Genomic DNA, 20,713 nt, shown 5'->3' with positions numbered 1-20,713 from the left:
TCAGCGGCATCAGGACTTAAGCAGTTTTGCAGATGCCTACTAGGGTTAGGCAACAGCTGAGTAGGGGCTTCAAGGATCAAAGGGGGTACCTAAATGTTGGATATAGGTGCCTAAAGTGGCTGTTAGCTGCCTAAGTCGCTTTGTGGATCTCGCCCTTTATTATGGGGCAGCATCCAATGACTTAGGAGCTTTGTTTGAAAGTTGATTTTGCTTTAGAACATGATGTTTGAGAAATCTCCATTCCTATCATCAGTGTTCAATAATAACCATGCCAGTTTTAAGAGTGTTAGCCTGGGAAATTCAGATCAGCTTCCAAAGTTGGAAGGCCAGCCCACCCTAAGATAATATGAATAAATTAAAATGGTGTGCTCTAACCACTGATAACTTGTTTTAAATTGCATTCATTGTGTGCAATTTCTTGGTATGTGAGTAAGATCTTGCAGCTTCATTCAATTTATGTTTTATTCTGTATATGATACTGTTAAATAGATTTCACTTTTTTTCTTTTGTCACTGTCACATTTGTGTTTGTTGTTTCTTTTCCTGCTAGCTGTCAGGGCATGAAAAGGTATGGATCTTAGTGTGGAAAACTTGCTTTCAATTTGGGCATTTGTGTTCATAATGAGCCAATGCTATTTTGTGTGTGCTTTTAATGTTTGCTTTTTTTGTTCTTTATTTAGACTGAGTGTTCTGGGTTTGGTTTTTATGTCTCGAAGACAAATCTTAAATACTGCTACTGGTTATATATTAACTGGGCGTGGGGAAGTCCCTCCTAGCAAATTAATTTGGGTTGTGTGCAGTGACATATCCACATCTAATCACATTCCTTGGTGTGCAGAGACTGTATTTAAATACAGATGCCTCTTGCAGAATGTTTTTTGGAGGCATGAGACAGCATCTGTCTGAAGAATAAAATTGCAGTGAACCAACACCCCTTAAAAATTATCTTCAGATGGGATATTAGTGTATTATGGTATAGCAAGAATACTATGGTATTGTACCAAGTCCAATTTGTGCTGGAGACAGCAAGAATGCTATTCAAGGTTATTTTTAGCTATCCTTTTTAATTTGATTTTAAATAAAAGTTAAAATTAATAATTAACTAATCATTTAAAGAGTGCAATTAAATATTGCTGTTCAAATTAATCCAATTTATTTCCCTGCAGGTTCAAACAGCATCATCGAGAAGTTATGTGGGCTCAGGTGCCCCAGCTGGAATAAACAAAGATGAAGACAGTAGTCGTTTTCATACCACCAAAAGAGGCAATTTCTATGAAGTCTTTAACCTGTCAGAAAATGAGCGTCCTTTGGCAGGTATTTGTACAGATATTAAGGTTACAGTCATGGGAAAAATTTTAAATTAGTCAGACATGTAATTTGAAGTCTGGGCCCTTGTCTGCATATCCCAGCACTATTTAGAAATGAACTGTATTGTAATAATATCTACTCTAAACTGGTATAGACGGGAGATCAAGTTAATCTTTTATCCATAAGATTCTCTGAAAGAACCCAGTGCTCACTCTTCCCCCCTATCAAATTTGTATTACCACAAAAGATGCTTAGTCAACTCAGAGGAAGTAATTTAACCCATTCTTTGAAACAAAGATTTTCACGTTCGCTATAGAGCAAAAGCTTTGCAATCGCCACATACATGAAGCTTCATTTGTAGAATATGCTGCTTTTTATAGGAGAACTGTCTAATTGATGGGGAGCCATCTCTCTGATTTTAAAACTTGTATCTTTCTTTCTGTCCTAAAACTCTTTCCTTGACACATTTGATTTTGTGTGTTGTATTTTCTGGTAGTATGTGAAAATGGTTGGCGCTGCTGCTTGATTAACAGAGACAAGAAGATGCCCACGGACTACATTAGGAATGGGGTTCTTTATGTTACAGAAAAGTAAGTCATTGGCACTTGGCAGTACATTGTTTGGGATGGGAGGACAGGGGAACAAACTTATTGGGAACTCATTTTCTTTTGTAAATAGAGTTAAACAATGAAATGCAAATTTAAATGTAATCCTATAGGAAAAGCTTTAAACTACCTAGCCTCCTGACATTTGGATATACAATGTTTTTTCATAATACTAAACATACAGAGAAACTGTACAGGGTAAGGACAGTTGGAAATTGGAGCATGGTAGGATTTAATAAATGCATTAGGTGTCCGAAATGTTTGTAGATGAGGAAACCATAGCATCAGTGTTTAGTATGTTAGCGCTTGTTACGGTGAACGGGACAACTAAATTATGAAAATTTAAAGCACTAGCTACTTTTATTAAGTGCTGTACAAATGGTTGCTCATTATAGTTTACCAAATGTTCTGTGTTTTGCTGTGTATTTTGAGTGCTGTGTAAACCCCGTTAAAAATGAATGTATGGCTTCTTTAAAAACAAAAAACACAGTTGAGTAAGTTAAGTTTTGGTTTCAAAATCAAAACCGTTTACTCCGCACACACTGAATGGGTATTACCAATGCTGTTTGGGATCTTAAACTGAAATTCCTTCAGTGTATTAGAACCTCGTGGAACTAAACCTAGGTTATCTGTATACTGTGCCCTCTAGTGATGGAAATAATTCTTCTAACATCTAGAATTTCAAGCATTATTTTAGCATATCTTCAGGTTTGTCTGCATTACAGTAGTGTGCAGCTAAGTCCAATTTTTCATTAGTTTTCACTTGGAAGGGGAGGAGGTTATATGGATTTGGTGGGTTTTTTTAACTTTCAGTACAGTGGCCTACTTTTGCTGTCATTTAAGATTTGTATGTTTGTTCTCATTACATAGACTTTCACTGTAAGAATATGAGTATGAAATATTTGTGCATACACTAGATTACTGATCCTTCAGAGGAATTAGATGTTCAACTGATGGAATTTATGAAAGTTTTTGATTTAACGTAAAATCATAATTGGAAATTACGTTTTTCACACAATTCCTTGCAAAGCTGTTTTTAATTTAGAGAATTTCAAAGCTCTTTGGAAGAAGGCAGAATTTTAAGAGTTTTGGTTTTCAGATTATTGTACCAAATAAACACTTTTCCCCCCCTTTGTCTTCAGTTACTTATGCTTTGAAAGCTCCAAATCTGGCTCTTCTAAGAGAAATAAAGTTATTAAACTAACGGAGATAACAGATATTCAGAAGGTATGTCTCTGTTTTGTTGAGTGTATAGTAATTTGGGAAGTTCACTTTTTCTGTTCCATTGCTAATTTTACTTTGTTTTCAAGGAGTGTATATTTAAGAATCAGACGGTGGGGTTTTAGATTTTATAATGCAAGTAGATATGCAATCATCTGAGCAAAGGTGACAAATTCATAAAACTATTTAACTGAACGTTGGGGTTTTCCTAATGCAAAATTGGGGTGAATGTGAAATAATGCAAAGCAACTTGAGTCTTCCAGCAAAAGATGTTTACAGGACTATATGGCGTGCTTTGAACTCATAATAGTTCAAATGCAAACAGGGTTCTTTTCTGGTGTTACCTCTGGTAATAGTCTTTTTCCTATTGAAGACTGATTATAATATAAAACTAAGTTGGAAACTGGGTTCTTCTAGTTCAGTTTCCTGAAATCCTCATTCCTCCCTATTTGATTTCATGGAATTAAAGGCCCGAAGTGACAATTAGATCAACTAGTCAGACCCTTTCTATATCACAGGCCATTAAATTTCATCCCCTGTTTTGCGCCTAATAACTTGGGTTAAAATAAAGCATTTCAATCTTTGGGAAAGTACATTTTTTACTTTGGGAAAGTAAATTTTTGTGTACCAGAGAACAGGAGAGACTGAGGTGTCCCCATGCCAGGCCTGTGGCCCCTGAAATGGCAGGGAATTGATTAGGTGGGATATACCCAGGTTACCTTTCACTTCCTTCTCAATCTGTCCCTCCAGAATTGAACTTCTTTCCTCCTGAGGCCTCTTTATCGCTACTGAGAGGTGAACTGCCCTTTCCATCTCAAACTCTCAGCCTCTGTTATGCTTGACTCTCTCTTCTGTCTCTTAGTATGTCATCACAGTAACTTTGTCACCAAAATTTTACCCTTTTCCTGCTCTCTTAAAATCGTGATCCACGCCAAATCCCTGTCCTATGGATTACTGTATCCTGCTTCTCGCTTCACCCCTTCCACCCCATCCAGAATGCGGCTCCGTACCCTTCTCCCCCTTGATTTCAAATCTTTGTCCAGCCTCTCATACATACAGCTATCTCCAGTATTTTGTCTAAGTATTCTTTTCCTCTACTTTAAATACTTCCTTAAATCCTGTTTCTTAAACCCAGTAATCTCTCTCCTCTGCCCTCTTTCATACTGATCCAACAGTGACAAAGATGCTTTCCAGCTCTCGTCATTAGGAATGAGGGTTTAATCTCATGTGGGGCCTTTAGGTGGTAGGGAATAAGAGACTGAAAACTGAACAATCCCACAAAAAACATGCCACAGAAGAAACTTACATTCTTGAATATTATTGTTGGCACTTCCTTTTGCTTGGCTTTGGTTTCTATTCAAGCGGTCCACTCTTGCTACAGTACTTACGAGAGGCAGCGTACAGTACATTGTTGGATTTTCAGTGTACTGCATTCACGTGATGAGAGTTCTTTAGCCCAATAGGAAGCTATGATTCCTGCCATGATTCCCGTACCTCTGAATTGTCACTTATCTATATTTCACCTTAATCATATCAGTCTGTGAACTCCTTAATGCACTTGCCGAGGCAGACCTCCACAAATGATCTTAGAACAAGCTGTGCACAAACATGTTAAAAGTACAAGGAAAACTTATTGCATTGATATATTTGGCTTAAGTTAGGACCAACTTAAGCCAAATATACCAGCCACATCTGACACTTTAAACAATATAGACACTTTTAAACAGTATAAGTAGGCAGTTTTTAGGCAAGCTTCAGAGGTGGGTGGGAGGATCCACAGTAGACAGGTTACATCACATTCTCTTTCATGCCCCTTTGTAATTGTTCAGCCTGTAAAGTATCTTCATTTGTTTTTTGTAGTACAAAGTGCTCTCTGTTCTCCCAGGATCAGGGATGGGTATTGCAGTATCAACGCCAGCTACACAAAAAGTAAGTAGCCTGCTCTGTCTGTGTTGCTGCACTGCACCCTCAAGTGCTCAGGGATCCTATTCTGTTTTAATAGCAACATAAATGCCCTCCATTTCTTTATAGCTTGTGTCGGGGGGGGTGCGCGTTTAAATTTTTTTCTCTCACTCTGCTATGTTTTATTCAGGTTAATATATTTTGGAAGCTGAATATATCTATTATATAGTATAGTTGACATTGTTTTAAAATGGATTTACTTCATCCCCTCACCTGCGGTGCCCACAGCTTTCTTACTCCAAACTTAAATTGACCATTTTCTTACCAACCTTCTTCATGGCAACCATAGGAGCTGTTAGTAACACTGCTGCAAACATGTTAGAAACTGGAGGCCACATTCTCTGTATATAGTGCCTTGGGGTAACAGTGTCCACAATGCACCTGAAGAGTAGTATAATTGGCGTAGTTTGAAGGCCAATATGATTTTGACAGGTCCTCCAAAGCGTGGCTGAAATCCACCAAGTTTTCCAGCTTCAGTCATGTTGTGACTTTCCAAGAACCTATAAACTAAAAAGTCATGAACGTTATCTAGTTTTTAATAAGCATTTCAGGTTTACAAAAAGCCATTTTAATAAGCAGGGAAATATTATTGAACCTTGATAACTAATCAAACTACTTCCTCGTAAAGAGGTTCCTTCTGATTCATATGCTAGTTAGTGTGCTGAGCCTGGGCATGCATTTGAAAATTATTTTTTTTTAAAGATAATTTTAATAGACAACTAATTACTCAGGATGTTTAAATTGGAAATCTAGTGATCTAAAACTCAGTGCCACTGCACCATTTTAGAAATCCTAAGACTATCTTAAAAGAGCTCTGTCTCTGGTTATCAGGAAGGCTTTATAGGTCCCAAACAGTTGGAAAGTGAAAAAGAACAATTGGTACAGAACATCTATGAACATTCTGTGCAAATGATAGTTGTGATCCAGTGCACTAGCAGAGGAAAATGGGAGATGGAAATGGAATACCTGGGGGAGGTTTTCTTAGGAATCAAACACTGAACGGATTCTTAAACTTTTAGGAAAAAGCCCCTTATAACTTCCATTTGAATCCTGCTTGTTTCACTGGACCAAAAAAACCTAAAAATCTAATATAGGCTTATTAAAAAGGATGGGGGGAGAAGGGTGTTAATTTGAAAGAACCTGGTCAGACTTTTTTCTAAAGACTTCAGGAAACTTTCTGATTTCCTTTAGCCTATAGTTTGGTTTCATTTTTTGTTTTGTTTTGTTTTTGTCTTGTAGCCATTAGTGTTTGGTGCCATGGTACACAGAGATGAAGCTTTTGAGACCATTTTCAACCAGTATGTGAAAATAATCTCTGCAGCATCGAACAGTGAAAGCTAGTATCTTATCTTCAGACGATCTAGAGGAGACTTTATTTTACAACTTGGTAGTGAATAATTGAACATTGTCATCTATTTTGCAATAATTTTTCCTGTCACATGGTTTATAGTCTATCTGTTACATGAATCAAGTGTATTTTATATATGCCTTCATGTTTGTTTTTAAGGTTTTTGTAAAAAAACAGTGAAAGTGCTATCATCACTATTAGCCTTGCACATTAAGCACTTTTAATGTTTATTTACTGACATTAAAAGCTAGGACGATACTTGGAGAACTGCCTAAATATCAGACACTGGGACAGATTCATCCCTTGGATACCTCCATTGATATCATCAGGGATTAATTTTGCCCACTGTCTGTTGTTTTTGCATGAGTAGAAACACATTACAATAGTCTGGTGTATGTTTCTTGAGTACAACAATCACTGAATTGGGTACTTTATCAAACCAGTATCACCACCTACGAAATATCACTATTAGCTGGTAAGAATATTAATATTAAGGCAATTTTTCTTGCTGATTTCTGTATTATAAAAGGGTTTATTTTTGAACAGTTTGACCTGATTCAATTTTTGGTGCATACATAGTTTCAAATTCCTTGTACAGTGAATTCAGCATTACAAAGCAGAAGGAAATGTTTGGAACCTTACCTTCCTTTTCTGATCAACCCAAGTGGAAGAAAAGAACTACTTGTTTTTTGAGGGCATCAAAACTTTGTTCATAAAATGTTAGGCAACATATATTTGTATTCCTGTTGATATTTGTCATGGAAGGGCTCAATAATTGTACTTGTACATATAATGTAGCAAGATGCACGTACGTTCATGCAAAAAGATTTAATGAGCATCTTTTTCTGATGCGGGGGGAAGTTGGGAATAATTACACCCAAGCAAAACTTGAGATCAGCTTTGTATGTTATATATTCATTTATATTTGGGATTGTGGGGGCGGGGAGGGTTTGCGAGAATCCCTTACAACAGAAATGTCAGGATAATGTAACAAATGAAGACATTATTTTCAGAAGAAATTATTCTATTTTGATCTCCCCTTTCTGTATTCCATTTTTCCAACAATAGAACCTGACTTTGTCAAATGGAGCAGTGACACTGTGCCTGCCTTCTCCATAGTTTTTCTCTGTTGAGGGGCAACGCATATAATAATATTGGTCTTACTTTAAATTTTGAAAGCTTGGCATATTCCATGTAATATAAAGCCCATCTGAGAGTTTAGGATTTCATCTGCATTCTCCTAAAGGCACAGCAGAATGTATACTAGCTCCCCAGTATATTTTCTCCCTACTGCACTTTTGAATTTAGTAGTATTTTTATTTCACAAACTTTCCCATAAGACAGATCAAGAAGATAATCCTGTTAGCCGATCTAAAAATTGTTGATTTTAAAGTCAATACACTTCTTAGCCATGTGTTTTCTATTTAAACAAGTTTTATGGGACATCATTACACAGAAGATCTTTAAACAAACTCCAGGGTTACATTCAGTTAAGGATAACAACAATACAAAGATCCAGGGAAAAATGGCACTCTGAAACTGTAGAAACCTATTTGAAGTGGCAGTGAAGATAATGTTAATATTAATATGAATAGTTAATGACAGTATTTCTCCATATTGTATTTAAAGTTCATGTGCATTGGGACTCACTCAATTGAATATTTAAGGCACAAAGTTGTTCATGTTAAAGCTCTGTGCTGTATAAATATGTAGCACAATCCATCTTAAAGAATTTAAAATTAATATCCGTGCACTGAGTTCAGGAAATCACTTAATCATGTATTCAAATGTCCTGAATAGTTATGGACCTCAGCACATGCTTAAATACAGTACGAAGAGGGATGTTTTCCTGAACCAGGGCCTTGAAAGTTTAGAGTGTAATTTAAATTGGTAGGTGATCCAATTACCCACTATATAACAGGGATGTTAACCAAATACCATTTTGAAGCTACTTTCATTTGGCAAATAGATATTCATTTGGCATATACAGGCTTATATTTAAGTAAAACTATTACTTTTAATTTTGAAGATTTTTTTTAAAAAGCAATTTGATTTAAAGAGAAGAAATTGTCATTTATACAACAGCAATTTATTATATGTTAGACTTTTATAAAGCCTCCTTTAAGGATCAAAGTGGCAGATGAATTACAATAAGTGGCGAATAAATAAGCATTAATATAGCTTAATGTTATGTACAACTTAGTCATATTCATAGTTCATTCAGTTTGTCTTAAAATCCCTTGGGTGTTTGTGAGGTTGTCATTTTTTGAAGAAACAGAAGATTATATTTTTTACAGAGCAAGTGGTTTTTCTTATTTTTGTATCATTTTCACGTGTAATTTTTACCTTCACTCTGATCATAAGGCAGTGGTTTTAGTGTAACTGCTGGTAACTGCACTTATTACCCCCAGTCCCCCCCTCCTCCCCCTCCCCCCCCCCTGACTGACTGACTAGTATGTAAAATTGTCCTATATTCTGGTACCTGAAAGACTAAAATATTGTTGTGTTGATGATGCCAGGACAATTAACAAGACTCATTTTTAAAGAAATAGTAAATCATTTGCCATCTTCCCAGACTTAGAATCCTCCTACAGAAAATATACTTTTTTAAAACTTTAGTTTGGTCAATAAAGATAACCGTCCTACTAATACTGATTTGTCCTTTAAAATTAATCTGCACTTCAACAATATGTACTTTAAAAAAAATTGTTAAAGCAGTAAACTTATTGCAAACTACAATGCAACATTGGTTCATGCTGATAAAAATAAAATGAACTGGATTTTTTTAAAGAGTAAAATGTGTAATATAACTGATTAAAGATTCATGTATATATTTTGCAAAGTTCACTTTACATTAGGTTATATGAATTACTGCAGAGTAACTGCTCTCGTGTTACATAATTAAAGGCACTAAACAATAACTTCAGTGCTCTTACTTGTGAGTATTGCTACACTTTTGTTTCTCCTGGGTCCTGAAATGCTGGGAGGCAGTGACAAATACATAATTTACTTGTGTAATTGCACTGAGGTTAATAATTTAAAATTTACCTTCCTGCATACAATATGCAGTATAGTCTTCTTTTGATTCAAGATTGAGTGGTGCCACTTAATGTAAAGTTACTTTTTGACAGCAAAAAGTGATGTTTTTGCCATACTATTGTTCATTTGCTGTCATTTGTTGTAATTCTGTTGATGTATGTGGTTTATTGTTGGATCATTCACATTTAATTGGTTTAACTTCTTTCCTAGAAGTGTAGTGGTTAGTTTGAGTTCCTTTCAAGAAAAAAAGGGAGATGAAAACTTACCATATTTATTATTCATCAGTGACCATTTAAATACAAATTCCTGATGAAAAGTTCAGATACAACATCATGTTTTTCTGTACTTTATCACTCTTGTGAGGTCAGATTGACTATAAATGAGCTACTTATAAGTGGCAACATTGCACAAAAAGCCAGCAGCAAAACCTTATTACTGTCCATGCAGACCAAGAGAGAAGATATTTTACGTGAGAGTTAAGAGGTGAACGTGTGTACATTTTTTTTTTGGCAACTTAAACTCCTGCAAAGAAAACTGGTAGTTTTTATCGAATTCTGTAAATTTTGGCTGATATTTAATTTCTATTACTAATCATTGAAATAGAATGGATGTTAAAATAGTTTTTATGTCTGAAGTTTGTCTATTTTGAAGTTGTAAATAATTATGCATTGGCAGTGTAACTTTTGTTCAACAAAAGACTTACACTGTGTGAAGAATTGAAATAATGAAACAATTTGCCTGTACATTTTTTAAGAATCTTGTTTGTTTAAAAAAAGTATTGTATAAATTATAATTTTTATTTAAATAAACCTACAAATGCTTTGTGCTAACAGGTATTTTTTAACAACTTTTCATCCTTCAGATAGTACGAACTTAGTCTTTCTTTATTTCCACAGACTAAGGTTAGTAAAAATTTTTTTTTTGGTATGTTTATAACCCCATCAAGAAGATTAAATAGGTAACAGGTTTTTATAAGTAGCAGTTTTATGTGCTGTTGCTTGAATTTTTACATCCACAAACCATTATTGAATTAGCTCATATAACTTGTTTGAGATTAAAAAAAAAAACCAAAACATTTTTCTGTCTTCATGCTGTTCAGATTTTTTTTATACAAATTCTTTTTGCAGTGGTGGCCCTTAACATTTTCTGGTCTTACCTGAGAATATGATGTATTCCCTTCTACATGGCTGTATTTACTGTAAGAAACACCATGAATGTTACAATTGGCAAGAGTTCACAGCCCGCCCACTGTAACTATCTATTGGTATGCATGTTTGTTTTTTAAAAGTATGGTCATTCAAAATGTTTTATAAAACACAACATGGGGAATTTTTTAAAAACTTTGCTAAACATTTGAAGTGTCTACATTATATTGCATTTAACACAAATAAATGTAAATGAGGAATAAATATTACCCATACATAATGCAAATTTCCCTAGTTTCTGGAAAGTCACCTCCCTTACCACCACTCCTTTCCTTTTCTTCCCCTGCCCCCAAAAACTCTGTTCACAAAACAAAATTCACAACATTTTTCTGTTCTGATCCTTTATTAAGGGCTAAGTTCCAGTCCCTCACTATAATCATACTAGCTGGATTTTTCCCAGGAGAGTTCCACAGGGCCTAATTGCACTTCCAGGTCAGGTTGTGCCATGGGCTGCAGTTACCCTACTACCTGTGTAAGGGGCGGGGGGGCGCTAGGAAATCCCATAATCACTGATCCAGTGGCCACTCCTGCACCTGATTCACCCCCTGCACTGTTGTGGTTGAAGCTTCCATCAGAGCATACTTCTAGTGTCCATGGTGTTAAGAGACTTTTCACAGGTTCACTACATCCTGCGCTTCTTGTGCAGCAGCACTGCGCCGTTCCATGGCCTGTTGGACGACACATGCCTCTGCAGCCAATTGATTGGTTTAGAAATACAAAATCAGAGGTTTGAGACTTCACAGATTAACTAGTCCAGCCACGTTGCTGTGCCACAACCATCCTCCTCGTGCATTTCACTCCATCATGATTTTTCTTTTAAATGAGTACATGTTGTTTCCCTTATTCGGATACCTTCTTATTCTAATAAAACAGCTGGCAATTTCCTGACTGAAATTTGTCAGTTCTAAAATTTTTTCTTTGAACATGCTCAAGTCCCTTTTGTGTGTGTTTCCATGAGTGTTTGTGCAAAATGAGTTTTATTTGTACCAGTACTCAGAAAGTGAATTCTAATCGGCATGCCGGAGTCTGAGGCATGCACACTTAAATGTTTGAAGCAAACAAATGTTGAACATGTTCAGAATTTGGACTTCCAGTAGCAAGCTACTGAGTAAACAAAACTTGTGATTTTCAATCTTTCCTAAAATAAAATCATGAAAATTGTGATTGTTCTGACAGTCTGTGAAAGTGATTATATTCATTAAATGAACTGTTTATTACAGGTTATTCACACAACTCTAACTGGGCTGGGAAGAAAGCAAGTATGCCAGGTCTTACTTGTACAGCATCATAAATGTATTCTGTGTTTTAAATTGGGAAATAGGAAACCATGGTATCCTGTGGTGCAGCATCCTATAGGCTTCATGGGAACCTTCATGGCCTTTACATTAGTTTACACCAGAGTTGAATTTGGGTACTTTAAAATGACCTCTAGAGCCAGAGATGGGAGTCTGGTTGACAATAACAGCATCTTCACCAGGGATCTTTATGATGCACAAACGCTCCTGTTAGCTAATCATAACTATCTAAAATAGTTTGTCAGCAGGCCACCAGTTCCTTTAAGAGATTCAAATGTCTTTCCTACATTATAAACAAACTACTAAAGCTGTAAGTGATTCCGTCTGTCTTCTGAATGACAGAAGTAGGGTATTTTCCAGTGAACAATCCCCCCAACTAGTTGCTGGCAGCCTTTTAAGTGCACGTGCACTTAATAGGATGTCTTAGGGAGACAGTTATTCTCAACATGTAGGTTTGAGAATATAAAGATTTCTTTAAAGCTGGATTTACTCTGTATTTGAATGACGTGTTGGAGGCTTCCCTGTCTTTGGACATTTATAGATATCTAAGCTGCCCTTATTTGGTTACATGTTCTTTACCTCTGTGCTATTGAGTTTACAATCAAGTCAGTGGTAAATGCCTCTATTTGGGATTTAAATAAAGGGTGCAATATTCCCTTAGCTTCTCTACTTTCCTTGCCCACTTCTAGGAGAAAACTGACCATATATAGCAGAGGTGGGCAAACTATGGCCCGCTGGACCATCCTACCCAGCCACTGAGCTCCCGGCCGGGGAGACTAGCCCCCAGCCCCTCCCCTACTGTCCCCCCTCCCCTGCAGCCTCAGCTCACTGCACCACCGGCGCTCTGGCCCGCTGCTCCTGCCGGGCAGGGCCGCGGCATGGCTGTGAGCTCCTGCTGCTCTGAGCAGTGTGGTAAGGGGGCGGGGAGGGTCTGGATAAGGGACAGGGGGTTCCAGGGGGCAGTCAGGGAGCAGGGGAGTTAGATGGGGGTGGGGTCCTGAGGGGGCGGTTAGGGGCGAGGGTGTGGATTGGGGTCGGGGCAGTCGGGACCGGGAGCAGAGGAGTTGGATAGGGGGTGGGGTCCTGGGGGGTGGTTAGGGGACCTGGGAGGGGGTGGTCAGGGGACAAGGACCAGGGTGGGTTTGGATGGGTCGGGGCATCTGAGTGGGGCAGTCAGGGGGCGGGAAGTGGGAGAGGGCGGATAGGGGGCAGGGGCCAGGCTGTTTGCGGAGGCACAGCCTTCCCTACCTGGCCCTCCATAAAGTTTCAAAATCCGATGTGGCCCTCGGAAAAGTTTGCCAATCCCAGTATATAGCATTACTTTTCTTCAAACTGCCTCTTTCCATACCCTTTCTTCTCTACTGATCCTAAGGTGTCCTGCTTGCCACCTGGCCTCTGGGGTTCACCCACTTCTCTCTATTGACTTCTCTTGCACCAGCTCTAATTTCTCCCTGTCATCTTCTCCTCCTGGCTCCAGCCTTCAGTGCATACTGGAGTGCCCTTCATCCAAGCCCCTTGACATCCGTTTTTTCCCAGTTATCCCTTTCTCTGTGATTTTCCCTCCTCTATATTTTGGTTTTGGGTGACCTCATCTGTTTACATATTTTACCTGCTACCTGCATGCTAACCTGACAAACTTTTCCTTCCATCCTGCCCTATCTTCTGTCTGATATAACTCCACTGTCACTGATACATTGTCATAGATGGCCTGGTGCAAGCTCAACTGAATATGGCTAAAGAGAAGTGGCTTTTTTGTCTTCCCATGTTTTCTTCACTACTCTTTCTCTAGTGCTCTGGACACTACAACCATTGTCAGTCACCCTGCTAGTCTTTGCCTTCTTTCTCCCTTCATATCTGAGTACGTTTTGGTGCATCTTCACAACATCTAAACAATCCATACCTTCCTGCCCTGCCAGCTAAAATAAGTGTGTACACCATAATCATTTCATGCTTTAGTTATTGCAACCTCCTCCTTTCTGGCCTCCATATCAGCCCCTCCAGATTGTACAAATCATAGCTGCTAAAATTATCTTCCTTGCCCTGTCAGCATCATGCCCTCTCTGATCTTTCCACTGGATCATATTTGCTCATCATATCAAGTTTAAACTTTTCACCCTTGCCTTCAAGGTCCTGCACAACTTGGGTTTAACTGAGGTCAGAGTATGGTCTATAATATTATGTATACTCTTTCCAGCACAGACAGAGAAACTATTTTACAAGACCTTCCATACAAATGCAATCTTTGGTTTCATCCAGCAAACATGTGCTTGAAGGAGGGGGAAAAGTTAAAGCATGCTGGATATTGCAAGATTATGTTTGGGAACATTTGTTTGAATTCCAAATCACTGTCCAACTCTCTTTGTCCAACCCTCTAAACTCCTGTCCCATTTGTGAACATTCAGAGTGGGACTGTTCAGTGCTGACCTACCTCTGCTCTGGGAGGGAAGTTAGGTGGATATTGAGTGCTTTGGAAAATCCCACCTTAGGTTTTAGTTCAGGTGAAGGTAGCAAGAATGATTGCTGTTTGCATAAATACCTGTGTTTGCATGGAAACAAGTATATACACTGATCCCTACTCATCTTTAATTAGTCTCCTGTGTAAAAAGTCTTCCAGTTTGCAAAAGATTTGTGACCAGGAAAAAAGGGCTAAATTTGCAATAAATATTTGCAAAGAATAATTCAACCAAGTCTAGGAAAAATTATTGATTTTAAGGAACACATGCTATTTTAATTGATATTTGCGAGTATTCTACTAGAAACTGGTTTTTGTCTTGTTGAAATGTGGACCAATGGCAAAATACAGAGAAATTTCTGGGGTAAATTTTCAATATAAATCGGATACATGGTAGTATCTGTAATTGTTGTTCACTTAAAGATGCATGGTATCACATGAGCTAATTTTCAACTGTACATTTTTCAGTTTGCTGCCTGAAAAACCAATTGCTCAAATACTTAGAGCAGTAAAAGAAGCCACTATCTGTTTAAAAGCCCCTATCTTTTTAATTACAATATTGGGAGATAAGGTTGCAAATCACTGAGATTTTTCTCTTTAGAGTTTCCCGTGTGCTTGTTCCAGCTCCAGCTAAAGTCTCACCTATTGAGCAGAGCTGCAGGAACTGAGCAAACTTTACCCTTCTACCTGCAAGGGTTTACTGGGGGATCTACACCAATGGCAGGGTAACATTTCACCTGTTCGCTTCTCTCTCAAGGCTCCCTCTGGTGATGCCCAGCAAATATGGAGCAAGGAGGAGGCAAAGCAGCTAGTTACCTTAGGGCTTTGTAATCAAGAGAGTGAAAGGTGAGAGGGCTCCAAAGGGCACAGGCTGGAGGAAGTATAGGGGTTCTCCTTTGAGTCCCTGTTGCTCCCCCGTTCTGTCCTACCGGTTTCCTTTGAGGACCTGGTCCTCTACTGGGACTTGCAGGCCACTGGCCTGCCAGTTTGGAACAGACTTTCTATGCCTGGAGAAGCTGTGTGCATAGAAACCAGCTTATCCATCTTTGAACCCTGTCAAGGGAAAGACCACTCTAGTGTTATGTACGTTATGGTGTTTGCATGCAGATGGGGCAGGTATTCTATTAGCTTTGGGCAGTATTGCCACACCCAGGAGGAGTTAAAACTCAGGAGTCAGCACTCCAAAGTCATGAGACTGAAAAACAAAATAGGGATTTGGGTAGTTTTTACACCTCCCCTTCCTGGCGTCGGTGTGTGTGGGAGAGAGACAGACACAATTACAGGTTGAAATCGCATTCAGCATGCACACAAATGTGATTGTGCTCTCCAATTCCCTCCCATTGCCCAATCCTCCCAGCTTGCAGCCCCTGCTCCCTTCCCCAGCATCTCCTGGCTGCCACCAGGCCTCCGTTCCCTGCTCCATCAACACCCAGGCTGGCTCCAGCAGCCTCTCACTTCCCAGCTCCCACCTCCCTGCAGGCTCCACACCTTTCCCCCTGGATTCCTACTTCCATTAGCCCACAGTGGGGTGGAGTGGGGGGTTAGGCTGAGATCACCGCAGGGTTGCTTGTTCCCCCACAGAGCACACAGGGATGCCCTGATATTGGAGGCAGAGGCTATGGCTGCCTGAAGCATAAGCCGCCTCCAGCAGCCAAAAGGGGGAAGTGACTAGCAGAATTCCTGAGGTTACTGTTTTATCACCAGAGCCTCGAGGGGCAACCCGACGCTGTGACCGGGCAAGTTCTGGCAAAGCAGTTAGGGTCCTAGCATTTCAGTAAAGTGCGTCTGCGTGAAATATGGGCTCTAGCATGTGGGTGGGTGGCACCTGAGTGGCTGTCTTGATAAAAGTCAGGGCAGGATGGCTCCCCAGCCTTAGAAATGATTTTGGTGAATGGAATAACCTGGGCTTTCTCAGGTGCCCAGAGGAAATCCAAGTGCATGAATGTTCTCCCGCCCTTAAATTATTTCCAAGGCTGCTGTGTTGCATGGTCTGTAAAATTCTTAAGCAAACTTCAAAGGATCAACCTTGGATTTGCATGAGTTGGCAGTAGATGCAAATTCAGCGCTGCCAGCCTGCATCAGAAGAAAGTTAATGGAAGCCTTGCCTTCCTGAACCTTCCAGTCTTTCTGGTTCTGTTCTATTGGTTTTACAAAGTGGAGGAGGGCACTAGCCTGAAAGAGGCTCGAGCATGCAATATTTTGCTACAGTGGATGCAGTCTAAAAATTTTATGTTTGCCCTTCTGAAGTGCAATTGCTTTGGAAGTCACGAAGGGATTTTGGGCTTATGTCTGCTGTTGAAATAGTGCCTTTAAAATATTTCTCCATATTTGAAATGTAATGACTGCATTTAAATGTGGTTTACAGGAAGAAAGTTTTACAGTAGGTGTGAAAGCTGGTTTCATATGAGTTGCTTTACATTAAGCTATTTATATTTTTCTGTAATTGGAATGCTTAGATGCATCCTACTGGCTGTATATTATAATCATCAGATGCTGATAACATTTTCCCCACTGACCATCACACAAAACTATAATGATCATGTTTTGGCTGCCTGTGCGTGTTCATAACTACTCGGGAATTAAGGCTATTTTTTTAAATTGGTGACAAGGAGTTATTCAGCTCGAATTGAACAAGAATGTTTTGCAACCTGTCAGCTTTTTTTATTGCAGTAATCTCATTACATTGTTCATAAACAGATCAGCTGCTGGGCAGCCCTATAATCCCTCATCTGAAATAATTTGAAGGTGCGTAAGTAAAGTGACAGGATTCTGAAGTGTGGGAACCCTTGTGATAAACAGCTCTGGGTCAGAGCTCCGTTTTGTCAGAAATTGCTTAATTCAGGCTCATTGTTGCCAACTTGTATGATTTTATTGAGGCTTGTGATTTAGTGTGTGTCTTCTATCCCCAGCTCCTGTAGTCATGGGAGTACATGACAATTTTATGTTTCACTTAAAATAAATGTCTCCAACCCTCAAGACAGCAGAAAAAAATCTTGAAAGTTAAGCGTTGACACAGCAGAAGGCATATAAAATGAAACATGACCAATGTGTGCTTTTAAAAACCCATTTTAAAGAGAGATGAACATGATGGCTGATGTGGTTGCAGAGCCATTGGCCATTATCTTTGAAAACGGTTGGTGATCGGGGGAGGTTCCGGATGGTTGGAAAAAGGCAAATATGGTGCCCATCTTTAAAAAAGGGAAGAAGGAGAATCCAGAAAACTACAGACAGTCAGCCTTGCCTCAGTCCCCGGAAAAATCATGGAGCAGGTCCTCGAGGAATCCCTTTTGAAGCACTTGGAGGAGAGGAAGTGATCAGGAACAGTCAACATGGATTCACCAAGGGCAAGGCATGCCTAACCAACCTGATTGCTTTCTATGATGAGATAACTGGCTCTGTGGATATGGGGAAAGCAGTGGACATGATATACAGAGACTTTAGCAAAGCTTTTGATAGGGTCTCCCACAGTATTCTTGCCAGCAAGTTAAAGTAGTATGGATTGGATGAATGGACTGTACAGTGGCTAGAAAGCTGGCTAGAACATCAGGCTCAACGGGCAGCCCTGGGCCAGCCACATCGGCCGCTGCTGGGGCGGTCTTGGGCTACTGCACCCCCTCCCACCAGTAGCAGCAGTAGTTTGGATGTGGGAGGAAGCTCAGGGCTGGGGCAGGGGGTTAGGGTACGGGGGAGGGGCTCCCCAGAAGCGGTCGGCACGTCGCTGCAGCTCCTAGGTGGAGGGGCCAGGGGACTCTGTGTGCTGCCCCAGCCTGTAGGCACCACCCCCACAGCTCTCATTGGCTGCAGTTCCTGGCCAATCGGAGCTGCAGAAGGAGCACTCTGGCCTTCCCCTCCCCATAGGAGCTCAGGGACATGCCGGCTGCTTCTGGGGAGCTGGGTAGGGAGCCTGCCAAACTTCCCCCCGAGTATGAGCGGGAGTCCAGGGCCGAGTGCTTCCGCCCCACCCCCCAGCACTTGCAGCACCCCCACCAGGGCCGCCCCTCCACAGCACCCATGCCCCACCTGGCCCAAGTTTCAGTTAGGGGTATATAGTATGTCATGGACAGGTCATGGGCCATGAATTTTTGTTTACTGCCTGTGACCTGTCCATGACTTTTACTAAAAATACTCGTGACTAAAATATGGCCTTAGTCACGTCCCAACCAAGATAGTGTCTCTTCATTTTTTCCTTGTTTTTGTGTGGCTTTGCAAGTCCAGCTGTTAGAAATCTTCATTAGTATGTGTAGCCCAGCTCTCAAAACTAAAAGGATTTGTGTTACAACATTTTTGGATTAGCTCCAGTGTTCCTTTTCTCCAGATGTCCAATCTTAGTTTCCTTCTCCTAATTTGCATGGGCAAAGATATAGCAACTAGATACTATGGTAACTATTGCTATAACTACAATTTAAACAGATTGCTTAGCCCCTTTGAAAGACCGCCATTAGCTGGTCTGCAAGCAGATGGCATTTCAACCCTGTTTCTAACACAATACATATAAACTGCAGATGAGATGAGCCAAATTTATCCCCTTCCTCGGGTTTTCCTTTGATGTTAAACTGAGGTTTGTTTGTTGTAATTTAAGTTAAGGTTTTCCTTGAGTAGTATCAGAGCCTCAGACAGAACTCAGATCCTTTTTTACTCGTGAATGTAGCCAGTGGTGCAAGTAGAAATAATTTCTTACTGGTACTGCATTCATGGGAGGGACACAAGGGGGGGCACGTGACCTCCCCATGTGATTCCTCCCCGCCCAGCCCAGGGTCCCATGTTGTCCCCGTCCCCTCTGACACTTCCTTTACCTGTCTAAAATTTTACACCTGCATCTGTTAAACATGCTCTAGTTGCTCTGAGTATCCTTAGTCCATCGTTGCCAAAGTTGTTGGATAGCTATAAGCAATGTATCATAGAAGTGACTGGCAAGGGGAGGGGGCATTTGCAATTCAATATTTTTATAGGAAAAGCAAAAGATTTTTATTCAGTGACAATAGCTCGTTTCATTCTAAAAACCCAATGTAAAACAACACCACCACTACCAAAAATCTCAATAGCTAGACACTTATTTTTCTAGTGCTGCAAATGAAAAATCTTCTGGGTGCAAAATGCTTTAATTCCACAATAGATATTCTACAGTTTGCCTTGTAATATGCATTTCCCTATAGCCTTGGTTTTATGCATCTGTTCATGTCAGTTCTAAATTCATACTTATTAGAACACACTCCACCATATTGGCTCCAAATGCTCTAGTGTGTTGGAATGTGACTAGTATTTTTATCAGGGATTTTAATTTCCAGAATATTTTATATAGTGTCTGTCTGCAATGACATTGTACAATGAAACAAATACAGGTAAGAGCCAGATTCTTGTCTCGCTTATGGTGTTGTAAGTCAAGGGACATATGCTGAAGTTACTGTGCCATAAAGCTTGTGTAAAGTGAAAGGAGAATCAGGCCCTAACTCACTAAAAATAGCTGAGAATGAAATAAATGCAAGCCCATTATCATTTAAATTGCGTAGTGCTGACCAGTATGCTTGGAGCTGTATAAGGCAATATAATACAGTTTCTCTCCAGCAGAGTTTCTTTTAGAACAGCGTTTCTCAAACTGGGGGTCCCGACCCAAAAGGGGGTCACAAGGCCATTGTAGGTGGGTCATGGTATTGCCACCCTTACTTCTGCACTGCCTTCAGAGCTGGGCAGCCAGAGAGCGGCAGTAGCTGGCTGGGTGCCCAGCTGTAAAGGCAGTGCCATCAGCAGCACAGAGGTAAGCATGGCATGGTATGGGGGCAACATCACAGCCTGAAATATTTTCAATGGGGGTCCCAGCAAAAAAAAGTTTGAGAACCCCTGTTCTGGAAAGTAGACACACCGAAGACAGGATGCAATGGAAAATCCAGAGGTGGGGGGGAATGGAAGGTTTTTTTCCCCCTAATTTCCTCCAAAATAAATTCACCATATATCAGATGAATGGATCATGTTAAAAAACTCCCAAATTAAAAAGGGCTTTAAATGGATCTGATTCTTTGGTCATCTTCCGTGCAGAAGCAAGAGCATTCCTTAGCACTGTCCCAGGGCCACAGAAGCAGAGAGACACTTCCCCTGCAAGCCTGGCAAGCCAAGCCTCATCCCCTTGCAGGGCAAACAGAGGTAGAAGTCCAAAAAGTATCTGGGACCATTCAAGCCTTAAAAATTAAAACCAAGATCTGCCCATGCAGACAGTAATTAAGGGAGCCCAATAGCAGGCAGGGGGGCGCAGAGTTTGTCTAATAAGAATGGAATTGCTACATTCTA

The 20,713-nt window shown here is 40.0% G+C and overlaps 1 protein-coding gene across 2 annotated transcripts in view; it reads left to right on the top strand.

Moving 5' to 3' along the window:
• The window catches only part of GRAMD4 (GRAM domain containing 4), a 142,174-nt gene extending 131,862 nt beyond the window's left edge, over positions 1-10,312 (top strand). The window contains exons 15-20 of one of the 2 annotated variants that reach the window (XM_048836252.2): positions 550-567; positions 1,166-1,313; positions 1,804-1,897; positions 3,055-3,139; positions 4,994-5,062; positions 6,335-10,312. In XM_048836252.2, the coding sequence (XP_048692209.1) occupies positions 550-567; positions 1,166-1,313; positions 1,804-1,897; positions 3,055-3,139; positions 4,994-5,062; positions 6,335-6,436 (516 nt within the window). In that variant the 3' untranslated portion in view covers positions 6,437-10,312. The remainder of the gene's footprint in view (positions 1-549; positions 568-1,165; positions 1,314-1,803; positions 1,898-3,054; positions 3,140-4,993; positions 5,063-6,334) is intronic. The other variant, XM_048836255.2, reaches the window with a different exon arrangement.
• Positions 10,313-20,713: the final 10,401 nt, after the last annotated feature.

Source organism: Caretta caretta, chromosome 1 (genome assembly GCF_965140235.1).
Source record: "Caretta caretta isolate rCarCar2 chromosome 1, rCarCar1.hap1, whole genome shotgun sequence".
NCBI classification, from domain to species: domain Eukaryota; kingdom Metazoa; phylum Chordata; order Testudines; family Cheloniidae; genus Caretta; species Caretta caretta.
Note: the sequence above shows the minus strand (reverse complement) of the source record. Positions and strands in the feature narration are given on the sequence as shown.